Source organism: Xiphophorus couchianus, chromosome 6 (assembly GCF_001444195.1).
Source record: "Xiphophorus couchianus chromosome 6, X_couchianus-1.0, whole genome shotgun sequence".
NCBI classification, from domain to species: Eukaryota; Metazoa; Chordata; class Actinopteri; order Cyprinodontiformes; family Poeciliidae; genus Xiphophorus; species Xiphophorus couchianus.
Window position 1 is genome coordinate 3,479,608 of NC_040233.1, and position 23,213 is coordinate 3,502,820.

The 23,213-nt window shown below is 40.2% G+C and overlaps 1 protein-coding gene across 5 annotated transcripts in view; it reads left to right on the forward strand.

Annotated features, from left to right (window-relative positions):
• Nucleotides 1-23,213, forward strand: part of LOC114146700 (uncharacterized) — a 66,900-nt gene that overhangs the window by 13,022 nt on the left and 30,665 nt on the right. For all 5 annotated transcript variants that reach the window (XM_028020987.1, XM_028020986.1, XM_028020985.1 and 2 more), the window contains 26 exons: nt 2,503-2,661; nt 3,511-3,695; nt 3,776-3,958; nt 6,913-7,004; nt 7,593-7,762; nt 8,854-9,007; nt 9,093-9,169; nt 9,247-9,427; nt 9,508-9,669; nt 11,132-11,265; nt 12,152-12,310; nt 12,398-12,581; nt 12,671-12,882; nt 14,066-14,254; nt 14,378-14,520; nt 15,740-15,899; nt 15,988-16,071; nt 16,336-16,473; nt 17,516-17,632; nt 17,713-17,805; nt 17,897-18,114; nt 18,202-18,395; nt 19,291-19,539; nt 20,394-20,614; nt 20,735-20,899; nt 21,931-22,008. In XM_028020987.1, coding sequence (XP_027876788.1) covers nt 2,503-2,661; nt 3,511-3,695; nt 3,776-3,958; nt 6,913-7,004; nt 7,593-7,762; nt 8,854-9,007; nt 9,093-9,169; nt 9,247-9,427; nt 9,508-9,669; nt 11,132-11,265; nt 12,152-12,310; nt 12,398-12,581; nt 12,671-12,882; nt 14,066-14,254; nt 14,378-14,520; nt 15,740-15,899; nt 15,988-16,071; nt 16,336-16,473; nt 17,516-17,632; nt 17,713-17,805; nt 17,897-18,114; nt 18,202-18,395; nt 19,291-19,539; nt 20,394-20,614; nt 20,735-20,899; nt 21,931-22,008 — 4,101 coding nt within the window. The remainder of the gene's footprint in view (nt 1-2,502; nt 2,662-3,510; nt 3,696-3,775; nt 3,959-6,912; nt 7,005-7,592; nt 7,763-8,853; nt 9,008-9,092; nt 9,170-9,246; nt 9,428-9,507; nt 9,670-11,131; nt 11,266-12,151; nt 12,311-12,397; nt 12,582-12,670; nt 12,883-14,065; nt 14,255-14,377; nt 14,521-15,739; nt 15,900-15,987; nt 16,072-16,335; nt 16,474-17,515; nt 17,633-17,712; nt 17,806-17,896; nt 18,115-18,201; nt 18,396-19,290; nt 19,540-20,393; nt 20,615-20,734; nt 20,900-21,930; nt 22,009-23,213) is intronic.

A 23,213-nucleotide genomic window follows, 5' to 3' on the forward strand; every position in this document is an offset into this window, starting at 1 on the left:
TGTTTTTGATGTTAAATTAAAAAGTAAATGTAATTTTTAAAAAAAAAAGCTTTTGGTCCAGTCTCAAAGGGTACATCCAGGTCTAACTAGTGCCAGACCCTTAGAGCAAAGAAATCACTCAAATAGAACCCGTCTGACAGCATAAAGTAGGCTAGGAGATCAGGGCCCAGTGTAAAGAAATTCTAAAGCAGAAAAGAAACAAAGTCATCAACATCTGTCAGTCTGGAAAAGGTTAAAAGGCATCAGATTATTCTGAGGCATGACTTCGGGAGTCCAGCAAATGAAGTGTGATCTATTATCTATGAATGGAGAAAACATGGAACAGTGAAGAACCTCCCATGGAGAGGTCGACCTTCCAAAATTAGACATCATGGATTCATCCAGAGAAAACAACAGAATCTGGACCTTCTAAAGCATTACAATCGTCCCTCGTCACAGTTAAGGTCAATGTTCATAACTCAACATTGATAAATATAAGAGACTGGAAAGCACTTTTGACTAATAATAACATTTTTAAAAAATCATGAAGAAAATGTCTGACAAAAACCTCAGGAGCTTAAAGCAAGAAAGTAGATTTTAGAGGCTTGCTAAAAAGTTTGGATCCGATTGGGCTTGACCTTAAAGGGTCAGTATTATGTTAAATTGACTTTTTTTTAGCTTTACATCATGTTATAATGTTACACCCTAATCAAAAACATATCTGAAATCCTGCTTTGATTCTTTCATATCTTTGATTCTTTGAGAAATCCTTTAATATCCCGTGGCAACCAGCTGTGCAAAGCGCCTTTAAATAGGCCGTTCATGAAAACCCCCAATGTGGCTGAAACAAAACAAAGACAAACAACAAAACGTCTGACAGTCATACCCACAGCAGTGCACCATCCTCTGTCTGCCTTGAGAGTTCTATCACACATTCCCTCCACTCTTTGTAAAACATTAACAAGATTATTGTGGACGGCAGGTTGCATGAGACGTTGCTCTCTCAGTTAAAAAGCCTGCTTCGAGAACAGATGAAACCAACTGATATATATTTTTTCTTAAAATAACAAGGAGTTGTCCTTTAAAAAATAATAAAAATATCTCCATTCTCCTAATCACATAGTGTAAATATTGTGGTGCCAGTATCACAGGCTGTTCTGCAGCAGGATGGGCATGGTTGTAAAGGAATGATAGATTTTGCATCATGCCAGCCAGCAAATGCTAAAGAGAAACTGTCAGGACATCTGTCTGACGTTCATCTCGAGAGGAAATGGGTCAGGCAGCAAAACAATGACCCCAAGCATTACAAGTCATTCAACCAAAGAATGGCCGTAGAAGAATAAAGTTAATGTTGTGGAATGGCCAAGTCAAAGACCAACGTCCTGACCTCAATCCAGCAGAAACATGGTGGAAGGACCAGATGGGAGCTGGTCATAGGAGAACTCCTGTTAAGAGTCTGGAGTTAATTCATCCGCCAAGATGACGGGTTGGGCCAACCAGCGGTGCCCAGAGAGCCAGAGGCAAAAATTCCTTTAGCCGTTTATTTTAACAGACACCGCCAAAAAAAAACTTTGAAACATTCTGTATATGTTTTAATTCAGTATTTCTATTTAGAAATTAATAAGAGTTTAACAATGAGCAATAGAAACATCCAGCCATCTGTCGTCTATACCCAGTCATCCTTGTCGGGTTGCGGCCTGGGTTCTGGTTCTCATCTCCAGTGGTCATTGGGCAAGAGGTGTGGTTCATCCTGGACAGGTTGCCAGCTCATTGCAGGGCAACATGGACACACACTGGTCAAACAACCGCTAATGCTATTTTGACATTAGCATTAGAGCTATCTCTAAACACACACAAACTCATGTCTCAGTAATTTATAAAAACCAGTTAACCTAACAAATATTTTTTTTACTGTGGGAGGAACCCGGAGTAACTGGTGAGAACATACAAACTCCATGCAGACAGACGGCAAATTGAGATTCAAACCCGTTTGAATCTCAATTTGCCGCTTGGCAACACTGCAACTAACCGTGCTACTGTCCAACAGAAAAAGAAACACAAATTAGGAATTTATTTTTAATTAAGGCATGAAACACTACTGAAATAATCATAAACTATTAAATAATTTGTTACTGTTTTCTGATTCTGTGGCATTCCAATTTTTTTTATCCCTGCCAAAATCATGAAAGAGGAGCTTAAGGGTCAGGAAGCTTCACTTGTTAGCTATTTTAACATGAGTATTAGCGCTGTTTCTAAACTAGCTACATCTGGAGTCAAACTTACTGCATTTTTGGTCCAACACAAGAACCTATTTTTACTTGGTCCACATATTGATTCATAACACCAAATAATAAAACCCATCTAAACATATCAGCCTGTTCACAGTGAACGAACAGAACAGAATCAACTCTTCAGCATTGAAGCTAATGAAAATGTTAGAAATGAACATTTCTAATTAAGAGATTTATAACATTTCTGCATGTTTTTGATGCATTTATGTTTGTTTTTTTTATGTGTTTGCAGTTGTTTGAAAGAAGGAGAGCAGACGAGGAAAGGCCGAGGTGTCGGGTTTCTGTGAAGATCTTCGGGAACGAGCTCAGTGTGTTCACATGTGACGACGTCCGTGACCAAATCCATCAGGGTTCCCTCAGCCTGGCTGGGCTGGCTGTGAAACTGCTCAAGGTAACATCCAGCTTATAGGGATGAAAATTTAAAAAATTTTTTGTTATAACCTCCATCAAAAATAATCATATTTTTTTCCAGATGAAATTGAGATAAAAAGTAAATAAAAACAAAAATATAATACAAATACGAACCTAAGCTCTTCAATATAGGCCGATCATTGTGTTAATGCTAATAACAATGAGATGGAAACAGTTGGAAGAAGATGCAACCCATTAAGATTTAACGTATAGTAACTAGTGAGACATTATCTTTGCATAAATTGCGTATCTTATTTATGATCTTTGGCTGTTCAAACTTTATTGTTATTTTTTCAAAACACAAAACTCAATATTTGTCTGTTTATTGCAAAGATATAAATTCATATTATTTCCACTTGCCTCTACAGAGTAACTGGAGCTTCTGTAATGACTCCTAAAGTTTTTGGCTAAACATGATAAACAACAAACTATTATTTATTTTTCTTTTTTTAAATAGTTATTACAATAGGTGTTTTTAGCAGCTTTTGCACAACAAAATAACATGGACAGTACCAGTAATATTTGTTTACATCTATTTTTCTTGTCATTATGTTAGGAAAATATGATTTTTCTGCATCATTTTCCACTCATATTTGCATCTTGTCAAAGAAAAACTCAGCCATCCTCTTTTAGCAAAAGTGTTATGTTATGACTTTACTCAACTACATTTTCTGTAAACTCAGTCGACCAGCAACTACAATGCCAACAAGTTGATTGAATCGTCAGTAAAACTATTTCAGTCGAAGACAACGACCGATACTGATACTCCTAGGTCTGTTTGCAGCCCATCACCCCCACCGTTTTTCCTTCCTTCTGCTTTGTCCTGCAGGGTCATGAGGTTCATCTGAGCCACAGGGGTGTGCTGATGGCTGAGGAGCTGCGATTGCCCTCCCTGTCTGGCGTCCCCATCAACTTAGGCGTCAATATGACCTCTCTCCTTTCACTGCACCTGAAAGGCAGCGTTAACTACAGGGACATTTCGCACTTCTCCCTGAATGGATACGTCCGTCCCAAGTAGTGCTGAGTTTACAGTCTTAACAGTGGCCACATGGTTAGTCTATCAGCAGAGTGTAACTGGTTGTCTTTGTTCCCAGTGCTTATGTGGGCTTGTCAGCCAGGATGGGGGTGGACGGTGCTCCGGGTCAGGCCGCGGTTGAATGGCTCGCCGAGCTCAGGAGCTCCTCCAGCCTGGATGGGAGCTTCCAACTGCAAGAGGGCCGGGAAGTCCGAGTCACCCTGAACACACCACAGGACTTCATGGACGTTATCTCTCTCAGGTAAGCGTTGGTATTTAATGGCGGTGTAGGCTAACTTTTCTTAATTGAACCAACTTTATTTGGGTTTGCTTTTGTCATTAAGGTTAAAAATAAATAAATCTTAAGTCGTATGTGTAAGTCTAAGTGTTTATTTATCCAACTTGTCTCATCTCTCCCCCCCCCCAAAAAAACGACATCTGATTGGATGTTTTCTCTCCACTGCTATCTGGTTTTCTTCAAAGCGCATGGCAGAAATTCAGTTTTTGTCGTGAGGTTTTATTTAGTGTTGATCTTGTTTTCATTCTGGAAAAAGAAGTACATTGATTAAAACTTTGACCAAAATCCTTCTTGACAAAATGAACACTGTGCCACATTATTATTCATTTACTTTTGAGTTGGTCCCCCTTTTGGCAGCAAAACAACCCAAACACACTTAAGCACTGAGCTCACAAGTCATTTGAAGTCCTGCTGTGATATCTGACACCAAGCTGTCAGTGGCAGATCCTTAGAAAATTGTAATTTGGGTCTCCAGTGGTTTGAATACAGTTAGTCCCCTAGTTTATCAAACTACAATGAATAAATTCCTAACCATTTAAATGGTTAGAAAATTACACATTTTGATGTGAATTAAACCAATAAACTATAAGGGAAGGAAAACAATAATCCTCAATACATCAATAAAAGAGATTTTGAGTGTTTATAAAACTCCCTACTATGATCTAAATAAACAAGTCTAGTGAGTCATTCCCATGGCAACAGATGTGACATATTCATGAAGCAAACACTTCATTCTAGCCAGCTAAATAATAATTTTGCTAGGCTAGCTAGCTGAACAAAAAAACCCTAACAAAATAAGACATTACACCTCCACTTATCCAGCCCACATCGTCAATAATCACCTTAATTCTTTGATCACTTTTCTTCCCCTGTTTACTTTTCCTTCTGTTTTTCCGGGCCACTAAATTTGTTTAGATGCCATGTGTCCAGTTTACTTTTCTTGCTAATGGCGGCTCGCTAGGTCACCTCATGTATGACAGTGTAGTCCAATAATACGACCTAACACTAATGACCAAATAATGGCCTGATAATGGTAAAAAATAAAATAAAATAAAACAGTCACAGGTAATCTTTGCAATTTGTTTTATTTAAATTCTACTATTTGTTTTTCAAGCATGAAAAACTAATTTATTACATACATGTAACAAATATATGAGGCGGCTTTAGATAAAGACAGGAGATTTTTATGTTCCTGAGATGAGGTGAACATGCAGATTTGGGGCCCCCTGCTGGGTGGAGATGTGTCAAGATGTCACAACTCTCGTCAAGCTTGTTTCTGTTGCAAAAACACACTTAATGAAATAACAGAAATATAAAGAAGCTGTTGTATGAAACATGCTGACAGTCTCTTTGTAATTAGATAATCTGTGCCTCTACTTGTGGCATCAGCCTTCTTCTAGTTGCGCAATCTGTTGGGATAGCAGCATCACAGGCATCATTAAGAAAAGATTTGAAAGACAGATCTGGAATGCTAGCTTGGATACAGAGATGTGGGCAGTACTACCAGTGTGACTTGCAGCATACCCTCTTCATAAGATATTGCTTGATGACTCGACGTGTCTCATGTACGCTCTAGCTCCTTTTAGAACATCTTTTGTTGTAGGATCTACAAATGTCCATTATTCCCTTTGATCAGCTGGAAAGTCCCAACAACACAAAATAGGAAATTGAAATGGATCCAAAAATACAGTGTTTCCCATCTTCCTTGGGAGTAGAAATAAAACAGTAACCACAAACTGTATTAGAACTTACAGTCTAATGCACTGTAAGGGCCATTATGGGATCATGGAACCAGTGGTCTAGTTGTACGCTGAGGATGGAAGATGACAACTTTACCTCTGTGTAGACACATCCAAAATTTCATGCATGCGCACAACCCTCTGGAGCTTGTATGACGTGAGAGGGCAAAGATTTCGTTAAGAAAAAGAAACCTGGAGATGTAGCTATTATTAATTTAGTGCAGTGCGAAACAGCAAAAGGAAAAATAAAGCAGAAAACACTTTGAAGAACAACTCAAAACCTCTTATATTCTTTTTTCTCACTGTCTGTGTTAAACACAGTCCTGTTGCCATAGCAACTGACTGACACCAGCTCCACTAGTGCATCAGGATTCAACATGTTAAGATTGTCAAAGTCAAGCCAGGATAACTAACTTACTCCCCTCTCCGTCACTACTTTTTTTTTTTTTAATTAAAACTTTTTTCTGACCTTGATATCTAGTGCTCATAATGTTGACAATTAATTTTACACCACTGCATTGCTTTTTCCTTCATGTATCACACGTACATTTAATATTTAGCGCGTGACGCTGACAGCTAAAACCAATGGTAGTCATTGTTGGCCAGCCATTTTTTGCCCTCCACTTGCACACGTGACGTTACATTGCAACTTGTCTGTAGCACTAAATGTATTTGAACAGCATATTTGAGGATCGTGAAACAGAACTTAGCCAAGAGAAAATTCCCAGCAGGCTGTGAGTTTAAAGCCACGCCCCTTTGATTCCACAACCCCAACTGCATTGTCTGAATGCTCACAGCCGTGATTATGGCCGACCACTTCGTATGACGTGAGAGGACAAAGTGATCCTTAATGGTGGGTTTGTGGTTGTGTGGTTATTGCCTAACTGAGATGCAAAAGAGGCTACTAGTTCCAATAATGGGCCACTAAACTATTTGTACGTGCCGTATACTGGACAGTTAAAGGGCAGGGCTACTAGACCTCAGAGAAACCTGAAATGGGAGCCCTATCATTTAAAACTCTAGAGTAGAACAGTCTTTATTTTCATTGCTTACACAAATAAATTGCTGAATAATTAAAAATGTAAAGGTGGCACTGTTGTAGCATGGACAAAGTTAGCATCACAGCTACATCGGCTGTTTTGTTTCTGAAAATCGACATGCAACCTCTGTGCTGTCCAGCTCCAGAGTGTTTCAGCTCAGCGGAGACCACAGAGAGGAGATGAAGGGACCGAAGAGTCGAATCCAGAAGACCACCTGCACGCCAAAAAGCTGTGAGTTTGTAGTCATGGCTTTACCTTCTCTGCTATTTGGCTAAAATGATCCTAAATGAGCCATCAGTGTTACCTTCTTTACTCTACTAAAGAGACACTGGGTTAGTTCTGACTCAGTACACACATTTTCTATCAACGGGGATAAAAAAAAACATAGAGAGAAGGCAGCAAAGTAGTCCAAAACTTGTATTTTCAAATCAAAGTTTGAAAATACAAACTGAAAAAGTTTTTTGCTGAGTCCATACCAGTATATATAAGTCTATCAATCTATTAATGAACCGATCATGTCACTCTATTGTCATTTCATTATATAAGTTATACCACGCAAGGAGAATTATTAAATTGATTTAAAAAAGAGAAATGAATAAAAAAACGGAAGCAGCTGAATCAAAATAGACTTCATAAACGGTTTGAATCAGAAAGTTGCTGTCTCTCTCACTGTTCCACAGGGTTGACAAACTAAACCTTACCAATATTTTTACTTCGTACTGTCCACACTCACATAAAAGTAGCATTTTTTAAAATGTATTTTCCAATATTTTTCCATTCTTTTCTAACGTAGTGTTTTGTAACTATGGTGTCCTGCAGGGTCTAAAATGATTGGCTGGCAGCTGTGCTCCAACGTGTCATACCCTTCACTTCCCTCTGGTGTCGCTCTGCCCCCCACTGGACCGGCCCATCTGTCGCTCCGCCTGCTGAAGCTGGACAGAGGCCTCCACTATTATCTGCTGGAGGCTGCTTACTCATTACATTACAAGGTATGCATACACTATTACTACTGACCCATTCAATAAGTTAGGATATTATTGAAAAGCTCATTTTTTTTAGGAACTTTATCACTGACACAGTTTGAAAGCCTTTGTTTCTGTCAATTATTATGATTTTCCACATGTAGCTCACAAAAACATGACATTTGAAATTGAAATATTACATTAGACAAAAAGAAAAACATTACTGAAAACAAAAATTTATGCTAAATCAAAAGTATGTTTAGTACCTGGTTAAATGTTTTTTTTTCAAAAGGTACGTTTAATACGACAAACAATCCTCATCGGGACACATTCAAATTTTTTTGATATGACTCTTAAACTTACAGGTGAACATTCATGCAATTTACATGAAATTGTTTCTTTTAATATAAATGTATATATCCTCCTGTGATATTGCCTAATGATGCCAACAAATTAATATTTCGATAATGTTCTTTAATGTGTTTTCTTTGGATATTTATGTAATAAACCAGCACAAAGTAGCACATGAATGTGAAGTGGAGGAAAAAGGTTCTGGTTCTTTATAAGTATCTAATAAAACAACTTTAAAAAGCATGACTGTGTGTAATCTCAGGAGAAGTGTGATTGCTTTATATTTTTCAATCCATCCTTTAGATTGGATGTGACACTGCTGTAAACATATCAAGACGTGGTCGCACTGCTAAACCAATTGGCCAGACGAGTGGAGCGTTAAAAAAAGGAGCCAGGGGCATTGTTGTTTTGGCAGCCATTTTAGTTTTAGTCTTAGTCTTGTGGATGAAAATGCTTGTCTGTTTAATTCTGACTTAAGTCATTTCTAAATGTGAAACTCAAAAAGGTTTTAGTCAAGTACTAGTAAAAGTAAATGAATGAATAAATAAATAAATGTGTTATGTCTTCATAAGAAGACAGGCTATCCCAACAGATCACAGCCAGTCCAACGCATATAGCAAGTTACATTGATGTTTACTTTGTGGTTGCAATGTGTCAAACTGTGAAACAGAGTTGTAATGTTGATCAACTTCATATGCTAATATGGTCACCCTTAGTTATGCCATAAAAGAGATACTCTATTCATTGTCTGTCTTGTTTTAACCTAGAGGGGGACCTGGCTACCCAGAGAGGCCTCCATCCACCTCCTCCTTGCCACGCCCCTGTCCTCCATTCCCAGGGACATGTCTCTGGACCTGGCCTTCAGCTCCCACAGAGTGCTGCTGAGAATCAAACACCCACTGAAAACCATCGTCTTACAGGGTCAGGTCCAGAGGAAGCATGAAACCGACTCGGGGTTTCTCAGGTATCTAACCTTTTAAGACTTGTTCTTTCTGTCTTTCTTTAGGACAGTTTGATCAAGAGAGGAATATAAAATCTGGGAAGCTTGAGCTTGTAATCGACAGTGTCCATTTTTATCTCATGGTAAGTATTATATAAAAAGTTTGGAGGTATATTAGTTGAGAATCGATTAAACGTAACTTTTTTTCATGTCTCTGCAGGGTTTGGTGGACAGCACCAGCCTTCAGTATGAGCAGAGAACGCGCTACCACCTGGAAGCTAAGATGGCCGCCGATCAACGGCCTGTGATTCTGTCTGCTAATGTCACCCGTGGATTGGGCAGGAAGAGCAGCTTCTCTGCTACTCTGAAGAACGTGTTCAGAGAGACGGCTTCGCTCTCAGGTGACGCTCTTCTTTCAGGCCCTAGAAACGTCCATCTGCTTTTACAGATGCCACAGAACTAGCAGTTGTCTGTTGTTTAGTGGCTCTGGAGCGGCGGCAGGACCTTAGCAGCAGCAGCAGCCAGTACTCTGTGGAGGCGGAGCTTTTCTTACCTGGACTGGTGGGCAGCAGGATGCTAGGACTGATGGAACAGAAGGGGGAGCTGTGGAGCTCTGTCCTTAGGGTCAAATATGGGCTGAGAGGTAAAAACAGATATGACCAATGCAGTGTTAGCAGCAAGCTGCCATCTTGAAATGAGAGTTTCAGTTTACATGTAGAATATGAAAATTTATTTTGATTTGCATTAGAAACTGTTTAAAATGTAAAACCTATGAAGAATAAATATGCGGTGGTGGGCATTGCTAGCTAAAGAGTTAGTTTGGGTAGTTGTAAGCGCTAATCATAAACATTAGTTCTGCTAATGCTACAACAGTAGGTTAAAACAACATTTAGCCAAACTAATGCTAACATTCTAAATGCAGCCTGATACATGGGCTAAATTTGTTATTGAGAACATATACAGTACAGACCAAAAGTTTGGACACACCTTCTAATTCAATGGGTTTTCTTTATTTTCATGACTATTTATAAGGCAATAAATCCCACTTATTAACCTGACAGGGCAGGTTGACCTATGAAGTGAAAACCATTTCAGGTGACGACCTCTTGAAGCTCATCAAGAAAATGCAGAGTGTGTGCAAAGCAGTGATCACAGCTAAAGGTTGCTACTTTGAAGAAACTAGAATATAAGGGCTATTTTCAGTTGTTTTACACTTTTTTGTTTAGTGCATATTTCCGCATGTGTTATTCATAGTTTTGATGCCTTCAGTGTGAATCTATAATGTCAATAGTCATGAAAATAAAGGAAACTCATTGAATTAAAAGGTGTGTCTAAACTTTTGGTTTGTACTGTAGTTGTGATTTTATTTTGGACCTTTCACTCATAATTTTGCTTTCATATTTGTTGAGTGTTGTGGCTAATTGCTATTTAGTCAAAAAATACATGGGGCAGTTTAATCATGTAACTTTTTGGTTGCTGCCTGTTGGCCAGAACTCCTGTGAAAGTAAAATAAATAAAACATTCAGTGGATTTTAAACTGTTTACCATACAACTACTGACTGTGCTCCACAGCAATGCATTATGGGTACAGAATAAATGTCATTTGATGCACTGCATCACAAGTGGAGAATGTGGAGAGAGAGAACAGGACTGCTAAATAGCTTTCTTACACTTCAAAATAAGAGCATGAGCAGAAACGTTTAGCTAACTGAAGAATTCCTAAGAGTCGATAAAAACAAAACTTTGACACAGATGTCAACTGAAGCTCTAGAAAACAGCCAAGTAAATTAGCGTTTCAGAATATATCTGGAAAAATGAATTCACGGGAAGCTAAGTGTGCTAAATGTTCTTATAGTTAGCAAAAACACAAAAGCGCTAAATGAAAAATTAGCTCCGCTTTTGGCACATTAGTGGATTAGCGGCACTGTTATACAGTGCCGACCACTGTATAACAGGTTGAGGATTAAAAAAAACCCAAAACTAACAAAAATAATAAATCTATAGTTCAGACCTTTGCAGACACCTGCTCCACAATTATGGCACAATATGTAATGATTGTCATTATGGTTAGTTTTATATAATTTATGTTTTCCACGTCCTCACAGGGGACTCCAGGAACTTGCATCAGGAGTGCTACACATCCCAGAGACTGAGGAGAGGGAGGGACTCCAACCTCACGTACATCATGAGAGCTGATCATGAATTCTACTGCACTAACATGGAACCTATCAACCACAAGGTGACACTGAACACACAGCGGCACTTTGTGAAAGATGTAACTTTTATGGCGACAGCACCATGTAACACTGAAAATGAGAAAATACTAATTGTTTAAAAAACTGATGGCACAATTATTGGCACCCCAAGTTATGTTTTAAAGGTGCAGCATTGGGTAAAAACTACTTTTTTGAGCTTTATATCATGTTATAATGTCCCTCATCAAAAACATACCTGCAGTGTTGGTTTGATTCTTTCATGCATGTTTACAAAATCCTTTAATCTCTTGTGGCAACTAACCATTCACCTGAATGAAACGCCTGGGTGGACCTAGCTCCGCCTTCGAGTCACAGTTTCCAAGTTTCTCCCCAATAACGCCCCAATCAGCTCCTTCAGACTAACTATCAGCAATTAGCAAACACAGCAATTAGCAAACACCCAGTGGAACTGTGAATCAGCTAAGGTCATTATATGAGCTACTTCTCAGTGTAACACAACAAACATTGTTAAAGGGTTAATAGAGGAGCCATGTTGTGATGACTTCGAAGCAAAATTTCTTTTAAGTCATATTTCATATTTATCAATCATTTTTAGACAACTAAAGTTAACACAGTTACTTAATTATGCTATAAAGTGGTATTATGTGCCTGGAAACACATAATATTGGCCGTTTAAAATTGATTTGAGATGTTGAGTGATCCATGACTTCCTGTTTCCTGTTTGGAGACTTCATCTGGATGTGATGTTAAAGAACTTTGTCACATTGATTTGGTGTCCTCTTTTAAAGCTAAAAGGTTTAATACTAAAGACCTTCCAAGAGACAACCAAGCCAGCTAAACCTTATAATTCTTGAGTCATTCTGATAGAAATGTGTTACAATGAGAAATGACCCAGATGTCTGTGAACAGATCCACCTGAAGCATGAGGAAAGCCCCAGCCACATCAAATCTGTCCTGGACCTGAGCTACGGCAAACACTGGGATGAGATTAATAACAAACACACGCTGCTCCTCAGTCAGTCCTTCAGAAACCAGTCCACACAAAACCAAACCAGTTACACTTTGGAGGTAAACACTCCTTAGTTTTTTCATCGTTTTATTATTTTTTCTTTATAAAATTGTGTTCCGACAGGCGACATGTTCTTTCCTTTCCAGTTTACCCTCCAGGTGCCTGAGAAGAACTTGAACTACAGGACTCAGCTGATGCACTCTTGCCTGCTGCAGCACGGCTCTGAGAGCAGCACTCACCTAAAAATCAACTACAACAACCTGATGCCTCTGGTGGCGGGGTTACACTGGAAGAGCCCCCCCGAAAACTCCCTTCATAAAAAATGGGAAGGTGTGACTCTGTCGTGTGTATGTGGATGCGGGGAACAACTAAGCACCTGCGTCCGACCCGCTGACCATCACCTCTGTGTTTCCATCCAGGCACGTTCAACATGGACACACCTGGACAGTACATCTATGCCGCCTACAGGCTGAGCCGGCCAAACCGCCATGCCCTGCAGCTCACCTCAGAGCTGACGGCCAGCAAGTGGCTGAGCATCCGCAACCTGGTTCTGGACGGGTTCTACAGGGATCGGGGTAGAGAGAAGGCAGCGCGCCTTGAGCTCCACACACCAGCTGCTACCTACGTCCAGGTAAAACACACATCAGCTGAACAGTAACAGCGTAGTGTCTTATGGTGCCTTGAAGAGATATGCATCTTTCACATTTTCCTGTCTTAAATATGGGGGCCATAGCATTTTACAAGATGGCAAGATGTTTTATAAGTATATGAAAAGTTTGGCATGCATTTGTATTCAGTATTTAGGTTCCTGGCACTAGTCAAATTTTACCAAGTATTTTGGGTCAATTATTTTAGTGCAAATACTTTAGTGCACATGAAATAAGAGAAAACTATCTTACAAGTAAGTTTTCATCATAAAATATGAACTTGTTTTAAGTCAATCATTCATTAATATTGATGAAAAAGTACTATTTCTGAGTGAAATAATTTGCCAGTAGGACAAGACATTTTTCCCATATTGTTAGTCTTGTTCCACTGGCAGATAATTTCACAAGTACTTTTTATTCAAATTAAAAAGACAACATTATGTAAAATCTGCTATTTAAGCTTTGTATCATGTTTTAATGTTATTCCCTCATCAGAAACATACCTGGAGTGTTGCCTTGAATCTTGTTTGAGAAATCCTGTAATCTCCCATGGCAACCACTCAGCTGTGCAAAACGCCAGGGTGGACCTAACCCCGCCTTCTAGAGAAAGAGCCTCCTTGGAGCTGCAGTTTAGAAACGTCCCACCTTCTGCCTCTCAGAGCAGCCCTCCGCCACATCTCCCCCACTCAGCTCCTTCAGACTAGCCAGCAGCAATTAGCAAGCGCCTGGTGGAGCTGTGCATCTGCTGAGCTCATTATAGGAGCTACTTCTCAGTGTAACAATGCTGGTACAAATGTTATTAAAGGGTTAATAAAGAAGTCACATTGTGATGACTTCCTGATGGTGGAGTTTCATGAGCAGTTTTTAAAGAGACAGCAGCCCAATTTCAAGTCATTAAATTAAAAAGTAAAATTTATTTTGTCATATTTGACATGTATAGCATTTTCTTAGCAACTGGAGGTAACACAGTTACTTGATTGTGCTACAAAATGGCGCTATGTGCCTGGAAAATACATATTACTGCCCCTTCTAATGAAAAAAAGTGTGGAGGCAAAATAAATTGATTAAAGTCAGGAATCAAATTTTGTATAAAAAAAGGGGGAGATTTATTTTGAGACATACCATCCGGCCCTGCTTTGATGTCGCATAATCTGTGTCTCTCACCAGGCGGGGGTTTGGGGTGCGGTGGGGAGGCAGGCGGTGAAGGCCCACGGCTCCTTAGCTTCACTCTGGACTCCTCCTCTGAAGGCGAACGTCTCTCTGGAGAGCTCTAAATCCAGCCACGCCCTGGTGATGAGCGCCACATGTGGCAGGCAAAATGTCAGCTTCACTGCTGCCGTGAGCGGTGCTGATAAGGTGGGTGGAGACAGTGGGCTGGGAGAGTTGGAAGCCTCGTTTATTTACGGTATAAATGTGTCAATCTTTTTGCTGCTTGTGTAACGTCCTAACAAGCCGTCTCTGTTTGCGGATGTGTTGAAGAATTTGAAGAAGAGACAGGCGATATTAAAGATGGCCTTCACCAAGCCGAAGAGTCCGACTGTGGAAGTGGAGTTAGAGGGATGGGTGGAGGAGCTAAGGAGGGACAGGAAGATGTATCAGAAAGCAGCCCAGCTCCAATTTAGGTGTGTGTCTCAGTCTGGAGGATGAAATCCTCCTCTGAACGTTGAAATTGAAGTTAGCATCTGATTGACAGCTTCTGATTCAGCACTTGAATGTTTAATCTGAAACAGAATTATTTCATTTAACTTGTAAAATCTGAAAGAAGTGGAATTTCTGAGTTCATTTTGCCACTTTAGATCAGGTCCATATTGAAAATGACACTTAAGCAGAATTTTTCTACACAAATGACAGATTGTACAAAACACAGTAGCTGTGTTTCCATTGACCATACAATTAAACAATTTGACATTTTGAAAATTAATTTGAAAAAAAAAAAACAACCGTATTTTTTTGATAAAGTTTTGTTGCTAGGATGACACAGGTCTTTTGGGCCAGATCAAAATTGTTTTATGTCACAAAATTGTAATGGAAACACTTTTTTTTCGCATCACAAGAATCACATGATCAACAACCGGATGTTGCCACTGGCGCAAATCTAAAAGAAGAAGAAGACAACAGGAAGTGATTGGAGGATTTTGAAAAATGATTTTTAATGACTTACCATATGAACAAACTCATTCATGTATTATTTTAATTGTGCTTTTTATTTAACGGAAACACAGGAATTACGAAATTGTGTTATTTTGACATTAGCGGAATATTAACAAAGTTTTGTAATGGAAATGCAGCTGCTGTTATTTCCCAAACATTGCAAACCAGTATTTTATTTCTAGACTCATTTGCATAGAATAAATCTACACAGGTTTCACAGCTGAACCTCATGTAAAGCATGTGGTTGATCAAAGTTTCACAAATCCAAACACGTTTTATAGAATTTGCCATTAGAGTGGAATAATTCTGTTTGTTTGTTATGCAACATGAACAGTGTTGCATTCTACGTGGCTCTTGTACGTTTTAAGATGAATCCCATTTAAAGTGGTGGCACGCCAAAAGAAAATACTCTAAAAATCACTCCTACAGTCATCAAAAAGGTTTCACAAACCCCAAAGTATGATTTCTATAATCTGTCATCTGTATAGATTATAGTGTACATTCAGGTACCAACTATGGACGTACCGATAAATTGGCCCCAATTTCCTTAACTTTAGGAGATTGGTGATCAGCTGGTATTGGCCAATTGGAACCTGAAGGTGTGAATCATATCCCAACTTCAGCAGCCTCACCACTAAATTAGCTGCAGTTTACCAGAAAGCAGGACGTAACAGCTGCCATCTCACACAGGCAGCCCTTCCAGAACTTTCCTCAGACTCTTCTTCTGCGAGAAACCTTCACTGTGGACCTCGTTAAAGGTCTCTACGTTTTGGAGACTAAAGCCGGTTTCCACGACAACAAAGAGGTCTTCCACACATTGACTCTCGGCTACAAACCGCCAAGCCCATTTGTAAGTGATTTGCTTGATATTTCATTCCCTTAAGGGAAATGAAAGGTCACTGCATTCAGTGACCTTTTTGCTTAAACATGACCTGCAGGTTTGTTCTGCACTCATCCACACGTTCAGCTCTGACACTTTTCCATCAGACTCTGAGGTCTGTGTGACTGCCACCAGCAACCAGGTAAGCTCCGCCTCTTCAGAACACTAAAGGTGTTTTTTTCTTTTGCCTGAAGAGACTAAAACCAGAAGTGACAGGAAGTCAAATTGATTCCAGTGCTAATAACTATTAATATACTACTAATATATGTATAATATTGTATGACTGACAATGTTATATGTTTAAAGATGTTGAAGTATAGAATTAACCAATCAAATATGAGTTAAATGGATAATGTAAAACAGATTATTCTAGTGAATAATCTCTCGTTCTGATGCTTTTCCACAGACACACAGAGATCTACGCGGGACGCTGCAGGTTAACGGGGAGGACAAACTCAGCCTCTTTGGGCAGATTCAACAGAGCCCCTCCAATTCAAATCAGCAGACAATAATAATTAAAGCAAACTTCACCCATGAACTACAGGTCAGTCCCTCCACCCGCTTTCTCTTCTACGATGTTACATTGAATACTGAAGAACATTTTGTGTTTTGAGGTTTGTTATTGAAATTATTTTATTGAAAAATTTTTTAAAGTTCAAAAGCAACAAACCCCACAAAGACATACCAACTCTTTGAGGGTCTTCTACTGATATATATATATATATATATATATATATATTTCCAGATTATCATAAAATTCTGACACAACATATTGACAGCTTTAACAAATATGTGAAAAAATAAAAGTCTTTTTATAAAAGTTGTATACTGCAGCTCTAAAGAAAAATCCTTCTCTACATTATTATTATTATTTATTACATTACATTTATTCCAGGACTGGAAAAGAGGTTGTTTTCTATATCAATGTTTTTAGTCAAAATATAATATATTATTAACCATTTATCAGATTCTATTAGTTCTTATAAAACTAACTAAAAATTATCTAAGTTATATCTGAAATTGGGGATGCACCTATATAAAATTTTTTGCCGTTATTGATATCCGATATTAATATTGCAGTTATACCTGATAACCAATAATTAACAATATCGTACAAGAAGAACAAATGCTGCAAGTCAATGACTTGATGCAAGCTGCTGGGTTTCCATAAATAGAAACTTTTTATCTAAGGAAAAAAGTTTCTAATAATTAATTGAGCACACAGCACTGTTTGATAACTAGGATCAGTTGGAATATGTGTGTGATTGAATCAGAGTAATTTTTGTAGAGTGCCTTGAGACGATGTTTGCTGTGAACTGGCACTATATAAAAAACTTGAAATCAAAAACACGACCACACCACTGACGTTGCTTCTCTACTTCACAATCCTGTACTGCATTACTGTCACATGACCAAGCAAAAACCAAACCCCTGAAACACAAATGGCAACAAGATGGACATAAACATTGGTTGTTATTGGACCAAAAATGACATGTTCAAAATAATTGATCAACATTTTAATGTTGAAATCGATTTTAATGCAAATATGAGTGGACCAGGCCTTCATTCAGGTGTTTCTGTTCCAGCTGCAGCTGCCCTCTTCTGCTCTGATGGAGGGATACTTGCACTGGATTCCTAAACACAGCACTGACTTTGACTACCAGGCCAGAGGAAAGCTGAGACTAGAGGGACAGGAGTGCACAGTGAGTGTTAAAGATACAGCACGCATTCAGAACAATGCTTGTTAAACATCCAGCACCAGGCGGCCATGTTGGTTTTGCAGCTTTCAGTGCAGCTGAACGGAACAGCAGGAAGAGTCAGCCTCCATTCCTCTCTCACTCATCCCTTCAAGTCGAAGATTCCCGAAGCGCTAGAGGTGTGCACTGTGAAAACATCAAAACATTTTTTGTTGTTGTTGTCGTCGTTGCATTTTCTCATTTTCCGGCCAAACTGCATGCACTGTCCAGGTGAAAGCTGCTGTAGACGCCTCAGAGACTGGCAAAAGGAGCAGTTCATTGTGTGTGAGAGCGAATGGGAAGAGCAGGGTGACTGTGACTGGTCAGATGTTCCACCGGCTCCAGAATCCAGATAGAGTGGCGAGATTGGACCTGGATCTGTCCCAGAACCTCCTTCCATCAGTCAGCGCCCTGCAGCTGAACATGGCAGCCAACGTGTCAGCAGACAGGTTGGTTTGCCATTGTCTGTGTGTCTGAGGAAATGTTTTATAGATCTGTAATAGTTTTTATTTCCTCGTCTGTTTGTCCTCCTCCAGCGTGGCTCTGCATGGCTCCGTCACACTGGGACAGGAGGAGCTGCTGGTCCAGGTCAAAGGGTCACGGATAAACTCCCAGGTTCTCCGGCTGGCTTTGTTGGGGAATGTTCACCATTCCATGACCGTATTGGAGGCTCTGCCGTCAGTCCTGAGTTTGGACGGAGTGTTAGAGCACTCTGATACTTTAACAGAAGGTGCAGCCTTTCGATCATTGGGAAAGTATTTGTCCCCTGTTAGCACTTCCACATATTGTCACCATAAACCAAAACACAAACCAAAAGGTATTGTTATCCAACACAGCAACACAAAGAAGTGTAAAGAGGAAGGAAACAGTTTAAGAAATTGGCTCATTTGATTTAATTAAAGGGACAGTATTATGTAAAATCAACTCTATTGAGTTTTACATGATGTTTTAATGTTATTCCCTCATCAAAAACATATATGCAGTGTTGCTTTAATTCTTTTATGCATATTTGAAAAATCCTTCAGTCTCCCATGGTCACCATGCAGAGTGCCTAAACTCTTGCTCCAACAAAGTGCCGCCTGTTTCCTCAAAGCTCCTCCCCTCGCTCCTCCAGACTAGCCAACAGCAATTTGCAAACATCTGGTGCAATTGCTGAGCACATTATAGGAGCTACTTCTCAGGCCAACACTCCTAAAAAGGGCTGTAAACGGCATAATGAAAATCACCGTCGTGATGGTGTAGTGTTGGAAAAAGTAGGAGCTTCTTAAAGATACAGTGGCCTAATTTCAAGGTGTCAAATTGGGAAGTTTAATTGTCTCTTAAGTCATGTTTTATATATACAGCATTTTTTATAACAACTAAAGCAACATGGTAGCTTGATTTTGCTATAAAATGGAAAATTGCTCTTTAAGGGGTATCGGTTAAATTTTCAAATAAAATACGTAGAAGTTTGTGGTTGGAGTGTAAAATGTGACAAAAAGTTCAAAGGGCACGAACAATTCTGAACAGAACTGCAGTAGAATGAAACTGATTTTTGTCTTGGTATACTACCTGATTGGTGCCATTTTTACTTGAGAACCCCCCCACAAATCCCGTTATTTTTAGCTTTGTGCATGTTGCTACAGGTCACCTGGGGGTTAACGTGATGGAAGCTGTACACAGCATAGAGCTGAGACATCAGCTGGATGCTGCAGAAGGTCTGGTGAAAGGAGAAGGAACGATGGGAGGTGATTACCAGCGGACACAGGCCCGGCTCTGTGTTCGGTCCGGACTCCAGAACCTGTGTGCTAACGTTAGCCGCCACCTGGAGAACCGGGGAAACGGACAGCTCTCTGTTCAGCTTTCTCACTCTTTCCACCGACTCAACACCACAGGTGAGCTCTATAGATTTTCTTTAAGAACTGTAATATAAGAATGTCCAGAATAGAAGAGAAGTCTTTTAAATATTGTTTATTATAAAGAGATCATGCTATGTCAGTGAGACTTGGTGCCGTAAATCAGGGTTTTTATTTTAAAATTCCCTGGAAAATGCAGAGCCTCTGAGCCTCCCAAAAGATACGATAAAACAGAGCAACCAACATTTAGCCTTCCTGTTGTCTCTTGATTGCCTTCCACTCTCTGAGAGCCTGAATAAACCGCAAACTCTGCATGTTGCAGAAAATGCCGTTTTCTTTTGAAAAGTTTCTTTCGGCTCCAGTGATTGGTTCCAATAATTGCTCAAGGTATCATTCAGGGAGTTTGAAATCTTCTCATTCCGATCGTTCCTCCAGTCTTTTGCAATTCTTTGATTGCAGAAATTCATGCAAAATCAACATGAAAATCCCAGGATTTTCTTGCACTACTGCATAATTGTGAGTTTGTTGAAGAATTTCCACAAAAACGTTTAAACACGTCAGGTTTAAGTGACTTCTAACTCCTACCTGCAGGTGGCAGTAGGGGTATCGGCATATGTAGCATTTCCTACTTGTGCTACACTGCTACCTCAGTCTTACTTGATGTCAAGTTATAGCCTGATCAATGTAGCATATAACAAAATTTAGTTATTTCAGTTCTTTTAAAGAATAAAATATTTCTAAAGTAGCAACACAAAATCAGTGATTTTGATTGCAAATAAACACAACAGCAAAATCCTGGAGGAACTGATTAGCTCAGTGCATCTCTAATCATAGCTCAGTACATAAACACATGCATTTATGTATCTGTTAACTAACTGAGGTTGTGGTTGCAGGCGTTCCTGGTGACAGCAGTGCTAAGGTGAAGTGGACCCAGAACGAGTTTGGACTGTCTGTCCTCATAGTGCTGCAGGCTGGAGCTGAGCATGTCAGAGCTGAGTTCCTCAGAGACAGAACAGACCAGCGGTGGAGCTACTTCTCCAGGTTCCAACATCAAGTCAAAGCCCTGCAAGCAAGAGGCCTGCCAGGCTCATTCCAAGCCAGAGCACAGCACCAGGTGCAGGATAACTGACTACTTTGTCTTTGAGATTATTTGAACTAGAATGCATTAAGAAATCGTCTCTCTCAGGATGTATATACCCATGCTAACATGTCTGTTATGTTTTTTTCTCCTCAGTTAGAAACAGGAGGAATTGACATAAGTCTGGTTCTTAGCGTGGAAGACGAGAGAAAGGCAGAGATGTTTTTTAGTGTGGGGTCAAAAAATAAGACGTCTGCTTTGGTCATGATGCTGTGGCAACACATGAAGCTACTCCAGGGTCACATCCCCAATTCTTTACAGGTGCATTTTATATTATTTAGATATATATTAATGATTACTTTAAAAAATGCTTTCTTTAGCCTGGAAAATATATATTTTTTTGTTATAATGACAGAGCCTTCCTTCACACGGCACTTAGACCCCACCATGAAATTAAGAGACATGCCAGAAAGTAGATGGTCAACTTCAAAGAGGAGTGGCTACAATGTAGCCTCACCCACAGACCAGCTGCAGTCTCCAATCTCACAGCTCTGCCTGCAACAAAAATGATTCATATGCAAAATTCTCCCCTTCAGTAAAAGAAATTTTGTACTCAGATGCTTTGTACACAAAGACATTGGTGTGAACTGTCTTCCTCCTTGAATAGAACTTCAAGGTTATAAAAGGCGTGCATACCTCCAAATTGTGCATATATTCACCTTAATAATACACACAGGGGAAACTGTCTGAGCACTAACACAGAAGCTAATAGCTAGAGTCTTCCCTATTGTCTCTCTTCAGAGTACAGCCAATCAGCAGCAAGTGAAGTAAATGGTGCTCCGGGACTGGCTGCTTTGCAAACGGCAGCCAAAGGGTTGACGAGGTGCAAAGGGATGCACCTGGTCACAGGCGTGAATTTCATGGGATTTTTTTTGTAATAATGACGTGAGGGACCTTGACAAATGCCAGAAGGAGGGATGGACGTATTGAACTGAGCAACTGCAATTGTTTTTCCAAGTTGTTTTTGCCAGTGTAGCCATGGCTACTTCCTGTTTAAATTGAGCTAACTTGTCTGTGAAAGTAGCAAGTTGGAGATGGCTAGCTTAGAATCCGACCCATACCTTCATGTTGATTTGATCAAATCAGTGACAACAAACACAAATCGGTATTGACCAAAGTTGGATGTGCCAAGTCAGGTTTCTTAAAGATATGTAATCAGCGATTGGCCAGAAAATTGCAAACAGTGCGAATCTACCAGAAAGGTGATCTCTGGCTGCGTCACTGCTGAGCATGAGAACTCCACCATCTCTCTCAGGAGCAAATTTGACCAAAAGCATGTTTTGTTTTTGCAGATGAACTGCACAGGAGTCTCCACTGAAGACCGACTCTCAGCCCACTGCTTTGGAAACGTGGCAAACCGGCCCGTAGAGGTACAAGCCGTTCACTCTGACAGACCGCACCGTGGCCTCTGCTATGGCCTGTCGCTTATCCATGTTGGTCTATGGCTCCAAGCCAAAGGTTGCTACCGTTCCGGTGGCCAGAAGGAACTTAGAGCCAACCTAAATCATTCTTCTCTGTGCTTCCTGACATATTTAGGGCTGCCCAGCAAATCTGCCGTTAGGCTCCTCCTTCGGCCTGGCCCCCAGAGGTGGGTTTTGGGGACTAGGATGGTGGCTGGGCCTTGGAGAGCAGATCTGAGAGCAGGACTCAGGGTGGAGTCTCTAAGGCTATATGCTTGGGATGGACTGCTTCAGTATGGTACTCATAGTGAAACACAAAAGGCTGTAGTGACGGGCCGTGTGAAGATGAAACGACTGTGTGACGTTAGAGCAGAAGCAAGTGTTTCCTGGAACTCTACTACTTCCTACCTGTTGGCTGCTGTACGATGCACAGAGGTGGGGAGAGTGGTCCGGGTGCAGGTTGGGAATATTCTGGGTCCCTTACAAAACAAAACGTCTTTAGTCTTTCATGGAGAAACAGGGAGCAATGGTCTGAAGGGATTCCTGAGCTATGAGGACCAGCAAGGTTTCCTCAAATCGTTTCTGTCTATGCTAGCAAAGGAGCACAAAGCTGAGGTAGGATGGAACCTCAGTGGCACTCTCATCCCAAACAAAGTGGATTTCCAAGGATCGTGTCAGCTCCACCATTCTTCCTTCTCTGGAAGAGCAAAATTGCTCATCAACGACGGATCTGCACAGATTAACCCCATCGCTGCTTGGAAACTCTTCATGTCTTTCTCAGCTAGCTTTCTGCAGAAGCTAAAGCCACAATGGCTCCTCACCATGACCGCGTCCGCCACACCGAGTCAAGCCCAGGTTGAGATGGAGAGTGATGCGTGCCAACTGCTTCTCTTGGCAAACAGACGCCAGGATGAAGAAAAGGAGAGCAAGTGGACGCTTTTTGCCCATCAGAGATGTTTCCTTCTGAAGGTTAGCGAGGAAACAAGGGACCAGAGAACTTGTTTCCCTTCAGAGAGAAAGCAAATAAACCATCTTCCCTGAAAGATGATTCCTGCCTTTCTGACCTTTACGTTATGTTATGGATAACAGAAACGATGCTGCATTGCCTGTTTTCTGTTCAATAATGTGGACCTTAAAATAGCCCACAGTCGTGGTTGTAACTTCTTACAGCAGGT